This window comes from Rhinolophus sinicus, chromosome 2 (assembly GCF_057876585.1).
Source record: "Rhinolophus sinicus isolate RSI-liver-muscle chromosome 2, RSI-T2T, whole genome shotgun sequence".
Taxonomy (NCBI): Eukaryota; Metazoa; Chordata; class Mammalia; order Chiroptera; family Rhinolophidae; genus Rhinolophus; species Rhinolophus sinicus.
The window spans coordinates 104,825,895-104,851,193 of record NC_142502.1 but is presented as its reverse complement, the minus strand read 5'-3'; the positions used below and the strand labels follow the sequence as shown (position 1 = coordinate 104,851,193).

At 40.3% G+C, this 25,299-nt stretch overlaps 1 protein-coding gene across 1 annotated transcript in view; it reads right to left on the bottom strand.

The window, feature by feature from the left end:
* Positions 1-25,299, bottom strand: part of NUDT3 (nudix hydrolase 3) — a 112,050-nt gene that overhangs the window by 11,766 nt on the left and 74,985 nt on the right. The window contains exons 3-4 of the mRNA XM_019738736.3: positions 10,069-10,113; positions 8,855-8,939 (exon numbers count right to left, since the gene is read on the bottom strand). Of these exons, the coding sequence (XP_019594295.1) occupies positions 8,855-8,939; positions 10,069-10,113 (130 nt within the window). The remainder of the gene's footprint in view (positions 1-8,854; positions 8,940-10,068; positions 10,114-25,299) is intronic.

Here is a 25,299-nt window from a genome sequence, read left to right as displayed (position 1 = left end):
ATTTTTTTGCATGTATCTGTAGTTTTCCCAGCACCATTTATTGAACAGACTATCTTTACCTCAATGTTTATTCATGCTTCCTTTGTTATAGATTAAATGACCATATAGGCATAGATTTATTCCTGGACTCTCTATTCTGTTCCATTGATTTATGCGTCTGTATGCCAGTACCATGCTGTTTTGATTACTATGGGCTTGTAGTATAATTTGTATCAGGTAGCATGATACCTCCAGCCTTGTTCTTTCTCAGGATTTCTGTGTCTATATTTGGGGTCTTCTATGGTACCATATAAATTTCAGGATTATTTGTTCTAGTTCTGTGAAAAATGTCATTTGTATTTTGAAAGGGATTGCATTGAATCTATAGATTGCTTTGGGTAGTATGGACATTTTAACTATATTTCTTCCTATCCATGAGCATGGTATATGTTTCCATTTATTTGTATCTTCTTTAATTTCTCTCTTCAATGTCTTATAATTTTCTGAATACAGGTCTTTTACTTCCTTGGTTAAATTTATTCCTAAGTATTTTATTATTCTTTTTTTGATACAACTGTAAATGGGTTTTTCTTAATTTCCCTTTCTGATAGTTCATTATTGGTGTATAAAAACACAACCAGGGTTCCAGGCAAGATAGCACAGTAGGTAAAAGCTGTGCTTACCTTCTTCCACGACCACATCAAAATTATAACTAAATTACAAAACAACCATCATTGAGAATTGCCTAAAATATTGCTGAACTGGGACACTACAACTAAGGACATGCAGAAGCAGCCACCTTGAGACTGGTAGGAAGGGCAGAGACGCAGAACGGGATGGGTTCACACCTGTGTGTGACCATTTAAAATTGGGAGGGATATCTTGGCTGCAGAGGTCCCTAGGGAGGAGCGAGGGGTCCCATCCCCTCCCCAGCCCAGAGTTACAGTACTGGGAAGAGAAGTCCCCACAACTTCTGGATGTGAAAACCAGCAGAGATTGTGACTGAGTGAGATGGAAGGCAGCTGGAGTCCTAGGCGCTCCTCTTAAAGGGACTTCGCATGGACTTATGCACTGATGCAATCACTGGCTCTGAGCCCCAGAGCTGGGGCAGCAGCTGGAGAGGCAGCAGGGACATGGGTGGGGGGAACTGAGTTGTCTGGCTTCAGGATGGTGGCTGGAGGGGCAGCTTTCTCCTGGATGGAGGAGCTGGCGGTGGCCAGTGTTTCTTTGTTGAGCCCTTCATCTTCCCAGCGTGCAGATGCAAGCCGCTGCCATGTCTGAATCTCCATCAAGCTGACTGACATCATTCATTCACCACGCCCTAGTGATTGGAGACACCACCCCATCCAACTTTTGAGTATACCCAAGCCACTTCCAGTGGCTTTTTTGTACAAACTGCCTGCCTTGGCTCATGATGCAGGCTTTCCTAGGATCTTGCAGAGGTTCACAGAACCCAGACAAGCAGCATCTGGCTTGAGGGGTCTTCTACCTCTGGCTGAGCAGCCCTAAGCCTGGCACTAGTGGCAGCCAGCCTCTATTTGCGGCTTGGCCTCTCAAGCCACTTCCAAGCACAGCACAGGTGGCAGCCACCTGTGGATTTCTTTGTGGCTCCTGCAGGGTGGCCCCCGGTCGGGCACTGGATGCAGCTGAACTTGACCTGGAGTAGGTCCCCTCCCAGGTGGCCCTGGGCCTGGTGCCCTGCAGCAGTCAGCTTCTAAATGATCTGGAGCTGTCTCCAAGAACACCACATTCAAGGGGCAGATCGGGCAGGCACCTGAGTCCTGCTGAGGCAGATCCTGCTCTGTAGTCACAGCCAGTCCTCACAACCAGTGAGCCCAAGCGTCAGGCCCTCACATTGATGTGCAAATAGCAACCAAGGCTCAACTACAAGAGCAGGGCACACACACCCACACAAGGGACACACCTGGAGTATGTGGCTCAAGTGACCAGGAAGATTGCGCCACTGGGCCACCCAAGACAGCTACTACATAAGGCCACTCTACTAAGAACGGGAGACACAGCAGCCCTACCTAATACATAAAAACAAACACTGGGAGGCAGTCAAAGTGGGGAGACAAAGAAACATGCCCCAAATAAAAGAACAGAACAAAGCTCCAGAAAAAGAACTAAACAAAATGGAGACAAGTAATCTGCCAGGCACAGAGTTCCAAACACTGGTTATAAGGATGCTCAATGACCGCAGGGAGAACTTCAACAAAGAGCTAGGAAGCATAAAAATGGAGATAGAAAACATAATTAAGAACCAATCAGAAATAAAGAGTACAATAACTGAAATGAACAATACATTACAGGCAATCAACAGATTAGAGGAAGCAGAGGCTCAAATCAGTGATTTATCGGCCAAAGATGAAATAGTACCTTTTGTGACAACACGGATGGATCTTGAGATCATAATACTAAGCGAAATAAGTCAGACAGAAACAGTAGAGAACCATATGATTTCCCTGATATGTGGTATATAAAACTGAAAAATACGCAAAAGAACAAAACACTGGGCGGCCAGTTGTCTCAGTTGATTAGAGTGCAGTGCTCATAACACCCAGGTCGCCAGTTCAATTCCCACATGGGCCAGTGAGCTGCACCCTCCACAACTAGAGTTAAAAACAATGGCTTGACTTGGAGCTGAGCTGCCGGTGGGGGGGCAGGTTGGCTCAGTTGGTTAGAGCGCAGTGCCACAGTGCTCCAAACACACTGGTCGCCGGTTCGATTCCCACATGGACCAGTAAGCTGTGCCCTCCAAAACAAGATTGAAAGAAAGAATGACCTGACTTGGAGCTGATGAGTCCTGGAAAAACATACTGTTCCCCAATAAAAATAAAAAAATAAAAAAAAGAACAAGACACAAATGAAGAAACAAAAACTCATAGACACAGACAATAGTTTAGTGGTTACCAGAGGGTAAGGGGGGAGGGGGGTGGTAGATGAGGGTAAGGGGGATCAAATATACGGTGATGGAAGGAGAACTGACTCTGGATGGTGAACACACAACATGATATACATCGATGATGTATTACAGAATTGTACACTTGAAATAATTATAACTTTACTAACAAATGTCACCCCAATAAACTTTAATTTAAAAAAAAACCTATAAAAAATCAGAGATTTAGAAGATAAAGTAGCAGAAAACACCCAGTCTGAACAGCAAAAAGAACCTCAAAAATTGAGGCATGTTTAAGGGGCGTCTGGGACAACCTCAAGCATGCCAACATTTACATTATAGGGGTAACAGAAGAAGAGAGAGAATAAGGAATTGAAAACCTATTTGAAGAAATAATGGCAGAAAACTTCCCTAACCTGGTAAAATAAATAGACATACAAGCCTAGGGAGCACAGAGTGTCCCAAACAAGATGAACCCAAACAAGCCAACATTAAGACACATCATAATTAAGACGCCAAAGATTAAAGGCAAAGAAAGAATTTTAAAAGCAGCACGAAAAAAGCAGTTACTTACTTATAAGGGAGCTCCCATAAGACTATCAGCTGATTTCTCAACAGAAACTTTGCAGGCCAGAAGGGATTGGCACAAAATATTCAACATGATGGAAAGCAAGGACCTACAACCAACACTACTCTATCCAGCAAGGCTATAATTTAAAATCGAAGGACAGGTAACAAGCTTCCCAGACAAGATAAAGCTAAAGGAGTTCATCAACACCAAACAAGTATTATAAAGAATCTTAAAGGGACTGCAAGATGGAAAATAAAAAATATGTATAATAAAATGGGAACAACTATATACCTATCAACAATTACTTTCAATGGAAATGGGTATAATGCTCCAATCAAAAGACAGGGGAGCTGAATGGATAAGAAAACAAGGCCCTTACATATGCTGCTTACAAGAGACTCACTTCAGATCAAAAGACACACACAGACTGCAAGTAAAGGGACGGAAAAGATATTTCATGAAAATGGAAACAAACAAAAAAGCTGGGGTAATGATACTTATACCAGAAATAATAGACTTTAAAACAAGGACTATAACAAGAGACAAACAAGGACCCAGTAATCCCACTTCTGGGTATTTATCCAAAGAAACCCAAAATGCTACTTTAAGGGGATGTGCTCATCCATATGTTTATTGCAGCATTGTTTACAACAGCCAAGACATGCAGGCAACCTAGATGAATGGATGAAGAAGAGGTAGCACATATATACAATGGAGTATTACTCAGCTGTAAAAAAGAACGAAATCTTGCCATCTGCGACAACATGGATGGCATTGGGCTGAGTGTAGCGAAAGACACAATGTCATATGATTTCACTTATAAGTGGAATCTAAAGAACAAAATAAACAAACCAACGAAACACAAACAAACTCATAGATACGGAGAACATTTTGATGGTTGCCAGATGGGAGGGATGTTAGGGGTAGGTGAAAAGGTGAAGGGAATAAGAAGTACAAATTAGTTGTTACACAGTAGTCATGGGGATATAGAGTACAGCATAAGGACTATAGTCAGTAATATTGTAATACCTGTTTATGGTGCCAGATAAGTACTAGATCTATCGGGTTGATAGATGGGAGGGGGGTTGGGGACAGGGTAAAAAGGTGAAGTGATTAAGAAATACAGACTGGTAGTTACAAAATAGTCACGGGGATGTAAAATATAGGGAATATAAGCAATAATATGGTAATAACTATGTATAGTGCCAGGGGGTACTAGTCAGGGGGATTAATTCCTAAGTTATATAAATGTCTAACCACTATGCTGTACACTTGAAACTAATCTAAAATATATTGACTGTCTACTCTAATTGAAAAATTAAAAAGGGGGGGAAGATAAGTAAGAATAAGAGATTCAAAGTTCCAGATATAAAACAAGTCTTGGAGACGTAATATACAGCACAGATACAGTCATAATACTGTGATAGCGTGGCACAGTGTCAGATGGTTGCTGGACTTATAGTGATCACTTCTTTAGCATTGCAAATATAATCATTAAGGTGGTAATAACTCTTTAGTGCCAGGTGGGTAATGACGAATAACTATGAGGTATATCTGAAGCTAATGTAATATTGTATGTTAGCTGTATTTTAATAAAAATCTGTTTTAAAAAATAAAAATGCAACTGATTTCTGGATATTAATTTTGTATCCTGCTACTTTCACTAAATTATCAGTTCTAACAGTTTTCTGGTGGAATCTTTCGGGTTCTCTATGTATAGTATTATGTCATCTGCAAATAAGGACAGTTTTACTTCTTCCTTTCCCATTTGGATGCCTTTTATTTCTTTTCCTTGTCTGACAGCTGTGGCTAGGACTTCCAGCACTATGTTAAATAACAGGGGTGAAAGTGGGCAACCATGTCTTGTCCCTCATCTTAAGAGGAATGATTTTAGCTTTTCCCCGTTGAGTATGATGTTAGCTGTGGGTTTGTTATATATGGCCTTTATTATGTTGAGTGTTGTGAGATTAATATGTAAAGTACTTGAATACCTGGCACATAGTATGTGCTATAAGAATTTGCTTTTTATTGTTATTGTTTCTTTTTTACTTCACACTATTTCTTAAGCATTCTTCTGTTATAAAAAATAGAACATTTAATGGCTATGCATTACATCATAACATCTAGCATGGATGTACTGTCACGCATTTAACAATTTCTCTATCATTGAACACCATTATCCTGCAATTTTAGTTATTATAAATTATGCTATAATTAAAAAAATATATATTTATTTTTTTAACCTCCCAGGGAAAGATCCCTAGAATTGAGATTATAAGAATATCACATCTGGGGGGCCGGCCCGGTGGCTCAGGCGGTTAGAGCTCCGTGCTCCTAACTCCGAAGGCTGCCGGTTCGATTCCCACATGGGCCAGTGGGCTCTCAACCACAAGGTTGCCAGTTCAATTCCTCGAGTCCCGCAAGGGATGGTGGGCTCTGCCCCCTGCAACTAAGATTGAACACGGCACCTTGAGCTGAGCTGCCTCCCGGATGGCTCAGTTGGTTGGAGCGCTGGCTCTCAACCACAAGGTTGCCAGTTCAATTCCTCGAGTCCCGCAAGGGATGGTGGGCAGCGCCCCCTGCAACTAAAATTGAACACGGCACCTTGAGCTGAGCTGCCGCTGAGCTCCCGGATGGCTCAGTTGGTTGGAGCCTGTCCTCTCAACCACATGGTTGCCGGTTCGACTCCCGCAAGGGATGGTGGGCTGTGCCCCCTGCAACTAGCAACGGCAACTGGACCTGGAGCTGAGCTGCGCCCTCCACAACTAAGACTGAAAGAACAACAACTTGAAGCTGAACAGAACCCCCCACAACTAAGATTGAAAGGACAACAATTTGACCATTGTTCCCCAATAAAGTCCTGTTAAAAAAAAAAAAAAAAAAAAAAAAAAAAAAAAAGAATATCACATCTGAACTCTAAAGGGTTCATAATCTATAGGGCCAAACTGTTTTCCACGAAGGCCATACCAATCCCCAATCCTGCTTGTGTGTCAGCATGTTGGTCTCATCACACTCCTGCCATCACTGTTACCTTTTCTTGGTCACCGCAAATTCTTTAGGTGAAAACTAGTATCACATTTTTGTTCTCATTTCAAATTCCTATTTTAATGTAGCTCTAACTAGTGTATATACCTTAAAATGTATATACATTTTAAGAGATGTTATCTATGTATTACTTTTCAAAGTTAAAATGAATTACAGTAGCAAAGTGTAGTATGTTCGCTGAGAAGATGGAATTAATCAGGGCCGGCCCAGTGACTCAGGCGGTTGGAACTCTGTGCTCCTAACTCCGAAGGCTGCCGAGGCTGCCGGTTCGATTCCCACATGGGCCAGTGGGCTCTCAACCACAAGGTTGCCAGTTCAATTCCTCGAGTCCCGCAAGGGATGGTGGGCTCTGCCCCCTGCAACTAAGATTGAACACGGCACCTTGAGCTGAGCTGCCGCTGAGCTCCCGGATGGCTCAGTTGGTTGGAGTGCGTCCTCTCAACCACAAGGCTGCTGGTTCGACTCCCACAAGGGATGGTGGGCTGCGCCCCTTGTAACTAGCAACGGCAACTGGACCTGGAGCTGAGCTGCGCCTTCCACAACTAAAACTGAAAGGACAACTTGACTTGGAAAACAGTCCTAGAAGTACACACTGTTCCCCAATAAAGTCCTGTTCCCCTTCCCCAATAAAATCTTAAAAAAAAAAAAAAAAAAGATGGAGTTAATCAAATGAATGCTAACACCACGCAGGACAGTCAAAGAAAATGGCAGAAGTACGGCTGTTGTTCGAGAAGCGTGAGACCATTTTGAAGTGGTATTTGAAATTCGAGCAAGTTGTGGAAGTACGACGACAATGGAGGCGTGAGTATGCAACAGAACCTCCAACACGCCTAACAACCGTACGCATTCATGATGAGTTTGAGACGCATGGTACTGTGTGAAGAAATTGAAACGGCATGTGTGTGATACAAATGTACACACACTGGTGAACGTTGGTCAAGCAGTTGTTCACCTTAATCAGAAGTGTCTGGACGCTGATGGGAACCACTCTGAGCACCTCTTGTCATTGCAGACGTCAAGCGTGCCTTGTACTCATCTTTTGTTATCGGTATATATTGAGTATTACAATTTTAATACAGTTTTTTTCCTTTCTTAAAATGTGTATACATTTTTTTGGCACCTCTGTATAATTCTATACCCTGGTTTTCTCATCTACCAACAATGTTTCATGAGCAGTTTTCCATGGTATATAGTTTTCAAAGTATGTGTTTAATAGCTGTATAACATTCCATCAGATGAATGTACCTTAAAACACTTACCATTCACTGAGTTGTACATTTAAGACCTAATTTTTCATCTGAAAAAGGCTCATCTGAAGGAAGGCTCGTAGGCTTATTCCCCATGTTTTAGATGACTTCATTAGGGTCAATTCTCAGAAGTGGGAGTACTAAGTGAAAGGCTTTTTGGATATTAATAGAGCAATGGTACCTTAAAAATTCCTATCACAAGTGTACGATTCCCACCCAGCAGAGGACAGGACCACACCACACTCACCTCTGCTTCCTCTTCAGGCCCCAGCATCAGCTGTCGAGGAGTCTATTTTTAACAATCGCCACTGAATTTAGTTGCTTAAGCATATTACATTCTGACCAGATACAAAGCCATTAAAAGCTGAAGGGCCAGGAAATGCCCAGATGAGCAGTGCGAGGGGCCTGGTGGCAAAGCACACACTCATAATAAAGGGAAAGGTTTTGGCAAGTGAATTTTACCCCTTTGCCAATTGATAACAGAAACTAATTAATTTATACTTTTCTAGAATGTAGTTTCCTTCAGAGGTTAAAGATTAATCCATGAAGTAACCATGAAGTCACTTCAGTTTTCAGTTCAAAAGACATACACCCAACAATGAGCTGCGAGATTTAAAAAAATGGCTCCTTAGGAGAAAGCCAGGTGCCCCTGAAGGGTAATGTGAATAAAACTGGAAACTTCTGCCACTACTTTGCATCTACTGAATGACTGGAGAGTGGCTCAACCACCAAATCAACAGTTCTCTCCGACAGTAATAATAAGCATCATAAGGAACCACGAAGGTCCTGCTCTCACCTGGGTCTCCGTGGCCGGCGGCGGGCCTGGCCGTGGGGAGGCCCTGATCAGTATCTGCTGAGGAGGATCCAATCTGATTTTAAAAACATTTCTTATTTTTATGGGCCCTGTTTCTATTGGTTGACCATGTACCAACTTTAGCTTCCTTTTAAACATTTCAAATTACTAACTTCCACAAGTTCAAAAATGGACATGCCCATTTTATTAAACATTATCTTTCTATTATTTTGTTTCCTTATTAGGCTCGTTTCTGGTTCTGAGGAGTGACGTGTGGTGTGGCAAAGCCGGTGACGGGCAGCATTTGGGAGACTTACCAATGTTGACTGAGTCTTCCCAGTCTTCCAGCACTTCCGTGACAATGAGCACATACACATACGTTCGGTGCTTCCGCTCCTGGTTCTGAGGGCAAAGGGGGAAGGACAGAGGAAGTTTTTCCTTAAAGAGCTGAGATTACTTAAATGTAGCACACCCTTATACGTATGTCCAGAGAGCTTAGAGAGCAGAATTCGTTTTACTTTTTACTGTCCCACAATCAAACATGAACTAGTACCAGATGGCCTATTTAAGACATGCCACACTTGCATTTGAGGTTATGTTCTTTGGCTGGATTTCTAAGGCCAAGGCTTTACTCTCTTTTTCTCCTTCTCCTTCTCCTAAGTGCAACTTCACAGGAATGCTGTGAGAAGGAAGTTCGTGACCTTTTAAGAACAAGCCACCAAGTCAATTTAACTAGCTGGGCCACCAGAAGGAGAAGGGACCATGGACGGGTATCATCAGTGCAAGCAACTGGTGATCTCACACAGCTCCCTTCCCACTGGACTCGCTCGTCTTTATTCCCTGATTTCTCACTTCTTTCCACCGGAATTCCCCCAAATCTCTACCCCAGCCCATTTCCTTGTTTCTCTCTCTCCTCTGCCATGGCTATTTTTATTTTTCCTCTGTCTTCTCCACACTTATCTATCCCTCCTCACATCTTAGGAGGAAAGGAAGAGAGGCAGGGATGGGATAAATAATACTTACAAATTATATTGTAGCTGTTTGGAGACTATGGGATTTACAAAGAAAGCAAGCTGGTGCTGCTTTGTTTTGAAAACTTGGTGAAACAAAGATGGCATCTTTCCTAGATTAAGACTGCAGTGGACTGAACATTTATGTTCCCCCCAAATCCATCTGCTGAAATCTTAATCCCCAATGTGATGGTATTACGAGGGGGGCCTTTGGGAGGTGATTAGGTTACGAGGGCTGACCCCCACGAATGGGATTAGTGCCCTTACAACAGAGACCTAGAGTGTAATCTACAGAGAAACAGCCATCTATGAGCCAGGAAGCGGGTCCTCAACCAGAGACCGAATCTGCTGGCACCTTGATCTGGGACTTCCTAGCCTCCAGAACTGTGAGAAAACAATTTTTACTGTTTATAAGTCACCAGTTTGTAGTATTTTGTTACTACAGCTTGAATGGGCTAAAACAAAGATATATGTGGTTACTAATATGATACCAAATGCGCCAAAGATTTTAATAGACTTACCGCAAAAATTCCAACTAATCTTCCCAATGTCCCTTTTACTCCAGCCTGAAAAGTGGGGGGAAAAAAATTAACACATTGATATTGTTTATATTGCTGGTCTCATTCTGAATCTTCTTGAGCAGTTTGTAAAATAGAAATAATAAAGAAGACATAGCTCGGGCGGACTCCAGTTTGGTGGCGGTGAGTCACACCAGTGTTTCCTGAGAAGAGCAGGTGCACTCTGGGGAGGGAGAACCCTTCTCAGCTCCTCTCAGTCTCTCTCCCCACTGCAAAGCTGCCCAAACAGAGCAGATAACCAAGCCCATGAATTACTGCACTCATTTATTCATTCAGGCAACAAAAAAACACTGACTGCCTCATGTGAGCCAGATAACACCGTGGGTGCCAGAGATACGGTGATGACCAGGCTAGAACCAAAGATCCATGAGAGCAAGACCCTTACCTGACTTGTTCTCGGATATGTGTCCAGAATGCCCAGAACCCCGCAGGAACTGAGTAGAGCATAAGTCAACAAAAACATTAAACTGGTAATTCTGCCAGCGACAGGCAGTGACCGAGATGCACAGAACACATGTGCTGAGGCGCGTTACAACTTCATGCAGCACTTAGGTCTCTGCGTTTATACTCTGTGTCTCCCATCTGCACTTTGGTGTTTAGATCGGTGTCTTTCTGATGCATTATAGGTAAATTTTTCAGTCTACTTCCTAATTTTCTTTTAAACTGTATCCGGGCTAGAGTTATCCCATCTCTAGTATATTTTTTATTTGGTATTTTTCATTTCTACCTGTTCTTTACATGTCTACCTGTTTCCACTGCGTATGCCTTTGTTTCCATATTTTCTTTTAAAATAGAAGTTATTCCTTGACTTACTTTTTGAACATCCTGAACATACTTGAGTATTCTGTCAGGCCATGCTATAAAATTCACTTCATCTGAAGTAAATTCATGTTCCAGCTGGTGAAGCGTTCACCAGGCTCTCCAGAACCAGGCCTTACACGACAGCCTAGGGCTCCTGCTCCAAGGTGATAGGACACTACTGCAGAGAGAGCCACTGAGTCACAGGGTGGTGGCTCCATCCTTTATTTTGCACTGCAGCTGTGTCCTCTCCCATCTAGGCCCACATCTGTCTCAAAGTCTCAGCTCTTGATGTCCTTTCCATTGGGCACCTGGGCTCCCCTTACTCCAGGGGGTCTAACCATTTAGCTACCCAAGGCGCGGCAGGCTGCAGGTTTCCCGGCTGCTCCGCAGTTCTGCTGTTTCTGATCTAGGGAGGTGGTGTCCACCTTGCTGCTTTTGAGCCAGGCTATTTCTTTTTAGCTTTTGCTTTTTATAGTTTATATCTGTTTCTGCTAGGAATAGAAGGGCTCAAAGGTGAGGGAAAGATGACCCCTGGGAAATGCTGTAACTTGCTTTCTATTACTATTGCCCTGTTATTTGCATAATAAATTAAAAACTAAGGCAAAAATACTTTCTAAACACAGTAGGTGCTCAATAAGTTTGTACAGAATGAACAAAAATTTAAAACAAGTACTCTAAAATTTCTTAAGAATAACAGAAAAACAAATCAATTTAAAGGCCCTACTGGGTGAGCTTTGTTTTGAAATTAATTTTTGCTAATTATCTGTCAAGGAATTCTATTCCTTTCTCTTGCCAACATGCCTGTTTCTTTACCCATTCTTTTTCCATCCATTCTTGTTCCCATGTGGCTTTTGGTATACCTGAATGGAAATGTGTATCTTTTCTTATTTAAATTGCTTCTCTATACTTTTAGAAATAATTGCACTCCTTAGCCAGCTAAGACCGGTTAGATTGTACATCATAAATTAACCAGTAAAGGTGCCTGAACATGGGACAGGCTGGCAGGCCAACCAGGGCTGGAAAGCCACTTGTGTCCTCTGCTGTTGGGCAGCCCGAACATGCTCAGACGACCTGTCTGAGATGTATCTGTCGCCTGTGCCCTTGCCACAGGTCTCTACTGACAGGGCCTGGGAATAGGGCTGTCAGAGAGGGTAAGGAAAGGTTCACAGAGGGTTATAGAGGCCATCATTCACTTTTTGCAAAGTGGAGAGAGTTCTCTTTAGTAGTTTTTCTCCAGTTAATTTTATCTTAAAGAAGCCAAAAGTTTAGAAAAGAAAATGGTCTTCACATTTTAAGGGCCCAAGTCAAATTTTAAGGGCACAATAGAATATTATAACAATTCAGTATCATTTATTTAAAACTTTTGTTTAGTAATAGTAATTTCTATACTCAACAGCGACATACATCTATGATTTACTCTGTGTCAGAGGCAGTTGGCCAAAATTATAAAAGCATTTTTCTTTATGAAATAAGATGCATTCTTATAAAGTCTAGTGTAAATCAAATCTGCCACCTGTACTGAAATTTCAGTGGCATTTATTTTCTTTTCTCATTAATCTTCCAGTTGCAGAAACTAACAACAGTTTCATTTGTCTCTTAGTGTTTATTTCAAGTTTTATACTAACACTTAGGGGATCTACCTAAGGTGATTTTACCAATGATTCCAATGGTAAAAAGGAAATATTCCTGTATTTACCAGTTTTTAAAAATGAGATTTAGCAGTTTTCTTAGGAGGAGGAGGAGGCTCTTCTTTAGAAAGAAAGAGGATTTCAGTTCTTAAACGTCATCGTGCTGGAGAGACAGATTGCGCAGAGGCACGGCCGCCAAGACAGAGTACACTGGCACCACTTTACCTTTCCATCATTCCCACAGTCCAGCTCTCAGCTCTCTCTCAAATGCTGCCACAAGCAATTGGACAGTTATTTTTATCTCTTACATGGGGTAGATGTCAGGGTCACATCTGACAGATATTTGGCTCAGACACTGGGGACAAGATTTGATTCAGGGTAGATGTAAGTTGGTCCAGTCAGGGTGCTGTTATGAACCTGTTTTTCTCAAAATCATTTGAAAGCAGTTATAATTTCGATATGTATGTCAAAGCCCATAATCTGGAGAAGGAGACTGTTTAAAAGCCCGTCTTCGCTAGTAGTAGGAATTCCAAATAAAATAGCTATTGGCCTTTATCATTCCACCTGACGCAGGTGAGTGCTTCCTTGAACTTCGAAGTAAGCAATATGAATTCCAGCACTTCAGGTCTAGTTAACAAAAATAATTTGAGCATGTCCTTTCTAAACAGAAAAAAATCACAAATGTCTTTTTTCTTTCAGAGTGTTTTACTGATCTTGGACTGATCAGGGAGACGTCAGTGATTCCATCTTCCCTCCAGTAGTCTCCTCAAGTGTGTACATGAGGCTCAGACAGCGGCACTAACATGGATGGGCCTCTGAGCCTGCCCCTAAAAGGATCTCCCGCCACAAAGGACCTGGCTTTGTTGTTCAGTTGGGACGGGTACAAAGGGGACCACTACCTTTGGAAACAAACTTTTCACTCTAGGGTAGACATTTTGGCAGACACTGATGGCTGTCTAGCCCACAGGCTTTCCCCCTCCACCTTGCTACCAGGAAGACCCAGACTCTATCGGGTGAGAACTCTGGCGCAATTGGAGCGACAGGGAATTCTGCTTCCCTCTGCAGTGACAGGTTCAGAGGTGCGCCTGTGACTCAGTTCTGGATAAAGAAGTGGCTCCTGAGAGGATGTCTCTGGGGGCTTCCGGGAAAGATTTCCCACCATGATAAAAAGAGCTGCACAAAAAGAAACCCTACACCTCCTTGCTTGTCAAGTCAGGACCCGAACCGCGGAGCTGCTACAGCCATCTTGTGATCGTAATGGGAAGGCCAACAGAATTACTGCGAAGCTGAACCCAAGTCCTGACACGCTGAGCCGCTGAAGCAGTGCAGTAACGGCCACGTTCTACCTTCCTACGTGAGAAGAAGAACAGGGGCTGTTGAGGCCACATTTAGTCAGGTATGCTGGTACTTGTATCTGAAAGCTACCGGCTACTTCCCTTGATTTAAAAGGTAGCTCTGTGAAGAAGACTGAGTATCAAAATAAAAACAAAAATTCTGAACATTCAAGAGAGCTCTAGTATAAAAGCTTCCTTTATTAGAGCAGTAAACCCGCCCCAAAAGGAGCACAGGGGAGCAACTCTAATGCGAGTGTTTGTATGAGGAAACCCACAAACAAAAACACATGGTCTCCAATGCACACAACTTTTTGCTACCTGCCAAACTTAGTTGTTACAGAAGCAAAAAACCACAGTGAAGACAGATGGAAGTAGATGGGAAGCCAGTGTTAAGTCCAGCGAAATGCATTCCCAAGGGTTTTTGTTTTGTTTTTTAAATGAAATATTTCAAACATCCAAAAAGCAAAGAAAATAATAAACATTCAGTAGCCAGCTTTGTCAAATAGTAATGTATCATTTTATGTATTTTTTAAAAAAGAAATAAAACTACTACCGTGTTTCCCCGAAAATAAAACCTAGCTGGACAATCAGTTCTAATGCATCTTTTGGAGCAAAAATTAATAAGACCTAGTATTATATATTATATTATACCTGGTCTTATATAAGACCCAAGATTTATTATATTATATATCATATCATATTATATTATACCCGGTCTTATAGTAAAATAAGACCGGGTCTCATGTTAACTTTTGCTCCAAAAGACGCATTAGAGCTGACTGTCCAGCTAGGTCTTATTTTCAGGGAAACACAGTAGTAGACCTGAAGCCCCTTTTGTACTCACGTGCCCTGCCTAAGGCAACTACGCACTCACCCGAATTTGATGTTTATCATTCTCTTGCATGTTTTTATACTTTCACAACTTAGGTATGTAGCCACTATTAAGGGTATAGTGTTTTGTGCATGTTTCTCTACTCGGTAAAAAAAACAAAATGATCTTCTGCAATTTCCCCTTAATATCATATTTCTGAGTTTTAGCTTTATTGATACATGTAGCTCTCATTAATTCATTTTAATTATTGAACAGTAATCTATTTTAGGGACTTACCCCAATTTATTAATTCATTTACTTGTTGGCAGACATTTAGTCTTCCTATTATAAAAAACACTACCAAAAACTCGCTTGTAAATATCATTACCCACCATGTGTGGGAGTTTCTTTAAGATCTACACTAAAAGTCAAATTTCTGAATCACAGGGTAAAAGCACCTCCCAGTTCCCCCCGTATTAAGTTGTTCTCTGCAGATCAACTGCAGAAATGGCTGCGACTCGCCATCTCTCGCGGTGTCCACATCCTTTGAAAGGCAATTTTTTTTTTTTTTAAGATTTTATTGGGGAAGGGGAACAGGACTTTATTGGGGAACAGTGTGTACTTCCAGGCCTTTTTTCCAAGTCAAGCTCTTGTCCTTCAATCTTACTTGTGGAGGGCGCAGCTCAGCTCCAGGTCCAGTTGCCGTTGCTAGTTGCAGGGGGCGCAGCCCATCATCCCTTGTGGGAGTTGAACCGGCAACCTTGTGGTTGAGAGGACACGCTCCAACCAACTGAGCCATCCGGGAGGCAACTCAGCTCAAGGTGCCGTGTTTAATCTTAGTTGCAGGGGGCGGAGCCCACCATCCCTTGCGGGAGTCGAGGAATTGAACTGGCAACCTTGTGGCTGAGAGCCCACTGGCCCATGTGGGAATCGAACCGGCAACCTTTGGAGTTAGGAGCATGGAGCTCTAACCGCCTGAGCCACCGGGCCAGCCCCTGAAATGTAATTTTACGGCTCCTCTTATCAAGAGATAGAATCTGTTCCCCCACTCCGGTATTCGGCTGCCCTTGTGCCTTGCTCTGGCCAGCAGAATGCAGAAAGATAAAGATGGTGATGTACCAGTTCCCAGCCTAGGCCTTCAGAAGCCCTGCAGTTTCCTCTTTTTCTCTTGGAATCCTGCCACTGCCATGAGAGCTAGTTTCCTAAAGGATGAAAAACCGCTCTTAGCTGTAGATATTACAAAGCAGCCTATAGCCAGCTAACGTGCAAACTGTGAGGGAGCCTCGCCAAGATGGCAGAGCAGCCTACCTGACCCAGAGCTGGCCGTGCACATCTGAGTAGTCCATCTGAAGCCAGAGGCTGACCCACCCGCTTGTGAGCAAATTATCAATACTATTTCAAGCCACTGAGTTTTAAGATAGTTTGTTACACAACAATAACTAACTGATATATCTTCCAAGTACACAGGCAGCGTGTACAAACCCTCATCACTCCTGTTCCTCTCTAATATTTGATAGTTGTCAGGCTTTTTATTTTGGGTCATATTTATAATGAGTGTAAAATTACACTGCATAATCTTTATACTGAAATCGTGTACTTTTTCCTATGTTTAATGAACATTCAGGTTTCTTCTTTTGGGAATTCATTCTTTATCCACTTTTCTTATTTGATTATTGATGATTTTAATGACCTCAATGCCAGAAATGACATCTTCTTAATACTTATCCTGTGTGGTAAAATATCTGCTTCCAATCTGGCACTTGTTTTTTATCTTTGTTTTTGATGTTCTTTGCTAAACATGCTTTATAAGACATTGCTGATTTTACTGATCTTTTCCTTTTGTGTATTTAGTCTCTTTTTAAGAAGCACATTCCTATCCCAATGGCATAAAGTTAGTTTCCTGTATTTTTTCCAGTAGTTTGAGAGTTTTATACTATGATCCACCAAAATAAATTTAGGAACTTATTCTCAAATAGCCAATGGTCTAGACACTCCAGAATAAACCCATGGGTATTATTTTGTTTTACTAATCTAGTTGTTAATTTATGTACTAATATCACATGGTTTTAACTAATACAGCTTTATCTTAATACCTGGAAAGGTAGTCCCGTTTTCTGTTCTTTTTCAGAAACTCTGAAGCCATTTTCGTACCTTTATTCTTCCACATAAATTTCACAAATCAGTTTTTCAGATCTCTTGAAAAATACTTTGGGATGTTTATTTTTATTATTGAATTTTTAGATTAATTTGAGAAAAACTCACATCTTTATAATATTCAATCTTCTCATCCAAGAATAGACTATACCTCTCCATTTACTCAGGTCTCTTTTGATTCCTTCAACAAAGTTTTATTGTTAAGATCCTGCATTCCTTTAATCTACAGCAAGGTATTTTAGTGTTAATTTAGTTTTGTTGCTATTGTGAATGGTATATATATATATTTAAAGTTACATATTTTCTAATTTATTACTGCCAGTTTAAAGAAACATTGCTGGTTTCTGTATATTAATCTTATGTCTTACAATCTTCCTAAATGTTCTTACTAGTTTTACTAGTTTCTGCTGTGTTCCTTTGGTTTTCTAAATTAATACATCATCTGAAAATAATGACAATTCTGTTTCTTCCTTTTGAATTTTTAAAATTTGTATTTATTTTTGTCTTACTGCAGGGGCTAGAACCCCAGTTCAATATTAAATGGCAGCATGCTAGCAAACATATTGTTTTTTTCCTGTCTGCCATGAGAATGCTTTGAAAAATTATTAGACATTCCTACGTTAAGGAATTTCCTTTTATTTTCAGTTTGCTAATAGTTTTTTAAATAAATGGGTATTGAATTTTAATAATTTTTCCTCATTTGAGTTTTTTTCTTTCTTTTAATCTCTTAGTAAACTAAATTACATAAATATATTTTCTAAGACCGAATTATCCTTGTACTCATGGAATAATCTAGTTGTGTGATACTTTGAGAAAGCTTTAGATGCTATTTGCTTTTATTTTACTTGGAATTTTTACATCCATGTTCATAAATGAGAATTGATTCTTCTTTTCTACTCTTAATTATCAAGATCAGAAGTCAGCAAACTATGGCCCACAGGCCAAATATGACCTGCCATTGGTTTTTTGTAAATAAAGTTTTATTGGAACATAGCCACACTCATTTATTTAAGTATTGTCTACGGGTGCATTCACATTACAACAGCAGAGCTGAATATTTGTGACAGATACTATATGATTTCTAATGTCTAAAGTATTTATTATCTGGCCCTTTTACAGAAAAAGTTTGCTGACTGTTGATCAAGAATATACCAGCCTTACAAAGAGGTCTGTAGTTATCATTTTTAGCATAGTTTGTTAAGATAAGTATATACATTTTTGGAAATTTTGGTAAAATTCATCTAGTCTGATCTTGGCATTTTCTTGTTGGAAAAGAAGGGTGATTACCACTTAATTTCCATAAGGATTAATGATCTATATACAGTTTTCTAATTTTTTAAAAGTAAATTTGGATAGTTTTCTTCTAGAAAATGTTATCAAAGTTTTCAACTTTTGTTTGTAGCTCTTCATAGCATTCTCTTAATTTGAAACTCTCTATTATATCTGTGGTTATTTCCTTTTTGTTCCTTATTTATTTGTTGCCTTTCTCTTGGAATTTCCCTTTATATGTCCTATGAGAGGTTTGTCAATTTTATTAGACAAATAAAAATACCTACTTTTGGTTTTGTTCATCACTTCTACTATTCTCCATTAATTTTTGCCTTTTTCCTTGTTAGTTCCTTCCTTTTACTTTCTTGGAGCATACCCCCTTGTTTTTTTCCTAGCTTCTTGAATTGATTGCTTCATTCATTTAATGTCTATTTTTCTTTCTAATCAAAGCCTCTCAGGCTCAAAGAACTGAATAAGCTGCACCCCATAAGTCATGATATGCTTTCATAATTGTTCAGCTCTATTTACTTACTAATTTTTACCGTGATTTGTGCTTTAACTCAAGGATTATTTAGAACATTTTTTTTCTGTTTCCAAATACATGTTTCTCTGTTGACTGGTCTCTATTGTTGACTTCTAATTTTACTGTGCTGTGTCAAAAGTACATATAATAGTCTATGTTATTGATGCACTGGGATTTTTAACACTTCTTTTATGGCTTAATATACGGTTAGTTTTTATAATTCTTCCACGTGTGCTTGAAAAAATTATATATTCTTTGTTGGATACCAGTTTATCTCTTAATATAGCTATTTGATCAACCTTGCTAATGGTGTTAATCCTCTTTTCCTTATTGTTTGCCACTTTTTCTATCAGTTTCTAAATATGTTTTAAAGTCTTCAATATGGCTGTGCATTTGTCCATTTCCCCCCATAACTCTGTCAATTTTGCTTTATCTGGATGAAGAGTTTGCTAGATGCACATAAGTTCATGTCTTGGTAGAGTGTTCTTTTTAATCAATATTAAATGTCCCTCTTGTCCTTTTAAATGTTTTTCACCTAAATTCTACTTTGTCTGCTATTACAATTACTATCCTAGTTTTCTTTTGGTTATATATACACCTGATAAACCACTTCCCATCCCTCCATTCTTAGTCACTCAGTATTACTGTGTTTGAAAACAACATTTGGCAAGTTTTATTTTCTTTTTAATCCAAGTACATGTCTTTTAGTTTAGTAAGTCTAAGTGAAATCAAGTTAAATTTATTGTGATTTAACGTGGAAACTTAGCTTTTCACTGAGCCACATGGGGTCCCTTCAACATAGGTTAGAATCAGAGTCCTTAAATCTATTTCCTGTGCAGCAAGCTCTGTGTTAGGCAGTTCGCATTTGTAAGTTCCCTGAATCAAGAGGAAGTTAAGTGGCACCCTGTCCAGATAAGTTAGACCTGCCCAGGTCCAGTGGCTACAGGTAGTTTAAAGATCATGGAGTCTCTAGAGGCAAGAGTTGCATTTAGTATTTGCTGAGACCACTGTGAATTGTATTGGAGTCAATGGAAAACTAAGCTGTGGCTATACTTCCTAATGACTAAAAATCCTTTCCTGGAATGTGGAGCTGGGTGGGAAAGCAAATACAAATGTTTTGGAAGTCATCTGGACTTAATTCATTTAGCAGAAGGCAACTGGCTCCTGTCCCAGTAATTCAGTCTCTATTCAAAGTTCCAACACAAACCAGCTCAAACACAGCACCATATTCTCTAACAGGGCAGATTCTAATCTTCACACTAAGCCACTGAATTAACTGTTCATCCATGGGTAGCATTCAAGTATGTGTGATAATGTAGACAGATAAACTGAATAATGGTATCTTTTATTCCAGTTTTTTTTTAAAGTAATTTAGTAGTAATTATTTGCAGCAAAAGAGAGCTAAGCTTTAAATTAAGTTCTCCTAGTGAGTTTAATATAAATAATAAACGATAAATAAAATATATAATTTTTTGATAAAAGGATGCTTTTTAAAAAAAAGCAGCTAGTAATTAAGATAAATCATACATAAAGACAACTGAATTTACAAAACCGTGACCTACTTAGAATTTTTTATCTATTGAAAGCAAGTATCTTAGATGATTACCTTAGAAAAACAAAAAATATTTATAGCATTACTTCAGAGTCAAAGGAAATGAGAGGAGATATAATTCTAGAAAAAAAATCAACTAAAAATATGTAGTAGTAGACTAACTAAGCATATACCTCTTCTTCTTCCTGAGACCCCATCAAAATGGAAGTAGAGGAATAAGACGAAAGAGGAGAAAAGCAATTTAAAAAAAAATTCCAAGAAGATGCAAAGTGAGGCCTGAGGATTGAAAGATGAAGTAAAGCAAAAGAAGCAGCTCAGCTTCAGACTCTGGAGAGGTTCCAGGATAGGAAACGGCAGGAACACAGAGAGTGGAAGTGAGAAGGGGTCCTGAAAGCCAAGGGTCTCAATACCAAACAGCTATCACCAGACAGGGAGAATGGCCGAGAGCCAGTCACCCATCACCCAGCCAACTCTGCGAGAAAGACAGAAAAACTGGGAAGAACTGTAGCTCATTATCTATAAACACCCCAGAATAAAGTCCCCCTGTTCTGGCCTTCTTTTAAAAGGCCTCTGCCACCACAGCCCCACTTCCCTCCAGGTGCCCATTTCCCCAGAGCCCCCTCCAGTCAGTGCTGCTACAGCCTCCATCATAACGGGGCAGGACAACCACGGGTCACCTGACAGCCAAAGAAAGTCACCAAAAGGAAAGAAAGATCAAAATAAGGAAATGAAAACTAGCTCTGGTCAAAAGAAAAACATAAGGAACAGGAGAAAACTTGGGGAAAATTAGTTCTTATCCTTAAAGAAATCTGAGAAGCTATGGCATCCTAAGCAAGAACAAAATGTATATAAAAGCAACCAATAATAACAATGGTATCTCAGAATTTAAAAATATGATTGCTGAAATAAAATATTCATTTAGAAGGGGTAGAAGATCAGGCAATGAGACTTCCTAAAACATATCACAGAAAATAAAGAGATGGAAAACATGACCAGAAAAGAATAAAGGCTTAATCTAGGGGGTCTGATATCTAATTAATAGAAATTACAGACAAATCACGGATTATTTCAAAACCTAAGGGATAAATAGAAGGAAAAAACAGGTTATCTCCAGAAGAATAAGAACAAAATTAGTATTAAACTTATTATCCACAACGTTAATAATAATATACTTTTAATTTTAAGGGAAAGTGATATTCAATAAAAAATTCTATTTAGCAGAACCTTCAGAGAGACAATGAAAGTATGAGGCAAGAAATAATATTTTAACTATTGTGCATTTTTCCTTAGCGAATTAGTTAAGGAATGTTTCTTTTCGTTCTAAGTCTTCAGTCTTATTTTATTTTTGAACTAGGTACCATGCACAAACATGATTTTTCTACAATTTTAGAACTCAGGGGAAAAGGCTATCTTAAAAAAACATACTAGATGGATAGGGTTATGCCCATATATTTGATTCCCTCAAGTCTTAATTTCCTTCTGTGGCAGTCAACATATGTGACATTTTGAATCTTGGCAGGTAAGAGAGTGGAGTGGATGGAAAAGCATCAACCACAACAAGAACTGTGAGGAAAGGAAAGGCATCTTCTGCCCCCGGCCCAACACTCCCTGACATCGCTCCGACACACACTAATCCTGGTGAACTCTGCAGGTTTGAGCAGGAACGGAGCAGTCAGCAGAACTCTAACCCTGCCGTGTACGGAGAATGGGAGCCTGCGAGACCGATGAGTTTATAAGGAGCAGGCTGGTGGAACGTGGTCACTTCTGAGGCACATGAGCTGGAGAAAAGCGAAGATGGCCAGGAAGAGATGGCTCCTACAGAAAAGATCTATAGTCACTGGAAGAGTTTATTTCAGTTACAATGACTAAACAAATTCATATTTCACTCTAAAAACAAGCACTCAAAGTCAAGTATATGAGGGAACCAATCTGGTAATTCAAAACACATGGTTATTACAAGAAAAAATGAATTCTTATTCAATAGGATTCAAGATGATGTCACAATAAGAAAACAATGTCAAGCTGGCACAAAGAGGGAGTAAATGTAAAAATAGAGGCGTTCTTAAATAACATCACATTATTAAAAACTAATAACCCGAGAGAAGGCAACAAACAGCTAACTGAATACAGCAGAAAACTGGAGATACCGACACTCCCCGACATCGCTCCGACACACACTAATCCTGGTGAACTCTGCAGGCTTGAGAGTTCTAAGGCCAAAATTAGAAGAATTCTCCCAGCATGCAGAATAAAAGTGTAGAGATCAAAATTATAAGAGAGAAAAGACTATTATGTACAGGTGGTTCCTGACCTAACGATGGGTTGACGTTACAGAGGTGCGAAAGTGATCCGCATTCAGTAGCAACTGCACTTTGAATTCTGAAAACTGTCTGGGCAGCAATCTAGAGAACGATACTCTTTTCTGACGCTGGGCAGGAGCAGCAGGGCGCAGCTCCCGGTGAGTCACGCCATCAGGAGGGTGAACAACTGGCACTCTAAGTGCACTGTGTTGCCAGCGTTCTGTGGGTACTGTGCTTTGTGTTTTCGCATCCCATCATGTCTAAAAACGCCCATTTGTGTCTCTCGCTTCTTGTAAGAAGAGGAAGGCAATTACTCTTGAGATGACACTAAAGATAAAGGCCCAAGTGTAGGCTAATGTAAGTGTTCTGGGCCCATTTAAGGCCAGCGGGGCTAAGCTGTGATGTTTGGCAGGTTCAGTGTATTAAATGCACTTTTGGTTTACGATGTTTGTAACTTATGATGAGTTTATCGGGACGTAACCCAAACGTTAAGTAGAGGGGCATCTATCTGTAATAGGAGTTTAGCAGAAGAAAATTAAATAGATGAAGGTGGGACAATAACTGAAGAAGAAAGAAGAAAATTTCCAAAAGCTAAGCAAAGATACAAACATTCCTATCAAAAGGGCTCACCAAGTATGACGGAGTCACACTCCACTGACATTTCTGAGTTTCAACAGAGAAAAAGTTTTAATGTATTTACACAGGGGAACATTCTTTTTGATACCAGACTTTTCCTCTACAATACCAAATGTTTGAAGTCAAGAGACCTGAGGAAAAGGATTATTATTCCGGGGGTCTATAGTTAGGCAAACTCTTCACGTGTGGAGAAAAATATTTTTTCAAACATGTAATGTGCTCACTATACTTTTCTTAAAAATAATTACCTAACATACTACAGTCAACCAATAATAAATGAGAAAAAACACACGTAAAACATTTTAGTGGCATTCAAGGAATCTTCTAACAACTGCCACCTCACCTGAAGGGCAGGACTGTTCAGTCTGAAGAGATCTAAATGAGCAAGAATGGCAGGCAGATGGATGAAAAGGTATTTTTCCTTTGGCACACATGTAAATCTACCTGCTACTTATTGTATAACTATTAATACATTACACCTATTTTTGAAACTGTTAATTTCCCATCCTCAACACCATGGCATTTCTTCACCAATAAAAGGTAATTACTACATAGCCCAGCAGAAAAAACCAGCAGGATTCAATGTTTAAGACTGCCAATACCATGGTGATTTAAGCAGAAGGAATAACAAGTACAAAGGCCCTGAGGGGGGGAAGGGCCTGGCTTCAGACAGTAAGGGGGTGCCGGTATGGGTGGAGCACCGTGAACGAGAGACAGGAGTGAGAATGAGGTCCCAAAGGGAGCCAGATTACAGGCCATCTAAAGGCTTCAGCTTAGAAAGCCCGAGTGACGCGATCTAACCTAGTTTAACAGGGTGTGGAAAGAGACTGAAGGGGTTAAGAGTAAGGGGCTGGGGGCGTTGGGCTGAGGAAGCGAGGTGAGAGGTGATGGTAACTTGGACCAGGTAGTAGTGAGAGATGGTGCGAAGTGGCTGGGTTCTGGATACATGTATTCTGAAGGTAGAGCCAATAAACTGGCTGATAACTAGATATTGGGTGTGTGAAAAAAAGAAATGAACAGTAACTCCTAGTTTTTTGGGGTAAGTCACTGAAAGGTTGGAGCTGCCATTCACTGAGACGGGGAAGATCACTGGAGGAGCAGGTCTGGGAGAAGACAGTGGAACCCAGGTTTAGTTTCATATACATTAAGTTTCAGGTGCCTAGTGGACTTCCAAATAGAAATATCAAGTAGTCACGTTAAGGAGAGCTGTGGCTGGGCATGGATGAGGGTCCTTCATTCATCCATCCTCCACCTACTTACCCACCAATCCAGCCACTCACCTACTATATTTAAAAGCCTTGAGACTGGATGAGCTCACCAAGGAGTAGAGAGACACTGACAAGAAAGAAAAGACAAAGAACTGACCTTCAGGATATTTAACCTTAAGGGAGGAACTAGCAAAGACAACTCAGATGCAAGAGAAAAATCAGGGAAGTGTGGAGCCCTGGAAGCCTCAGCAGAAAACGTTACTCAAGGTTTCTTTCCAACAGTAATTCTGCTTCCAGCCTTCGATGCCTCCAGCTGAGGTCTTACGTCGTGCACGAGCCTTCGCTGTCGTACCTGGTCAGAATTCACGTCTCACAGAAACTATGAGATAACATGATTTTTCTTGTTTTAGGTTTTATTAGGCAGCAATAAATAACGGACACAGTTTCTAAATTCATAGTTGTCAGCATCACCAACAAAAGAACTCAAATCCAACAGCGATATTCTTTAGTTCTCAGGCTGATTAGCACATCTGATGATTCTTCATGGATTATTCTACTCATACTCCTTTAAAGGTTACTTTGGTCATCTGGAAACACAGTGAACTGTGTCTATAATCTCCATGTGAACCAGCCCTTCCCCAACTACCTTATCTTCACCAATCACTTAAATTTAAATTAAAAATTCTAATAATGGCAAGATCAGATTTCAAAGCTAAAAATAAGCTTGCATCAAAGGCAAAAACAAAAACCTAACTGAAGCTTTGCTACCTGCCCCCAAAATGGCTTTTCTTTCATTTCCTTGCACCCAAGGAAAAGACAATACAAAACAGAATTTCAGCAATTCTAATTTTAACCTTTCTGAGACTATGTCCTTTTGGAATTCCTTGGGGGATTGGGACTACACCACTAAGTACTTTAAGTATTGACTTTTACAACTGCTTGATGGCTTCCCATTTCT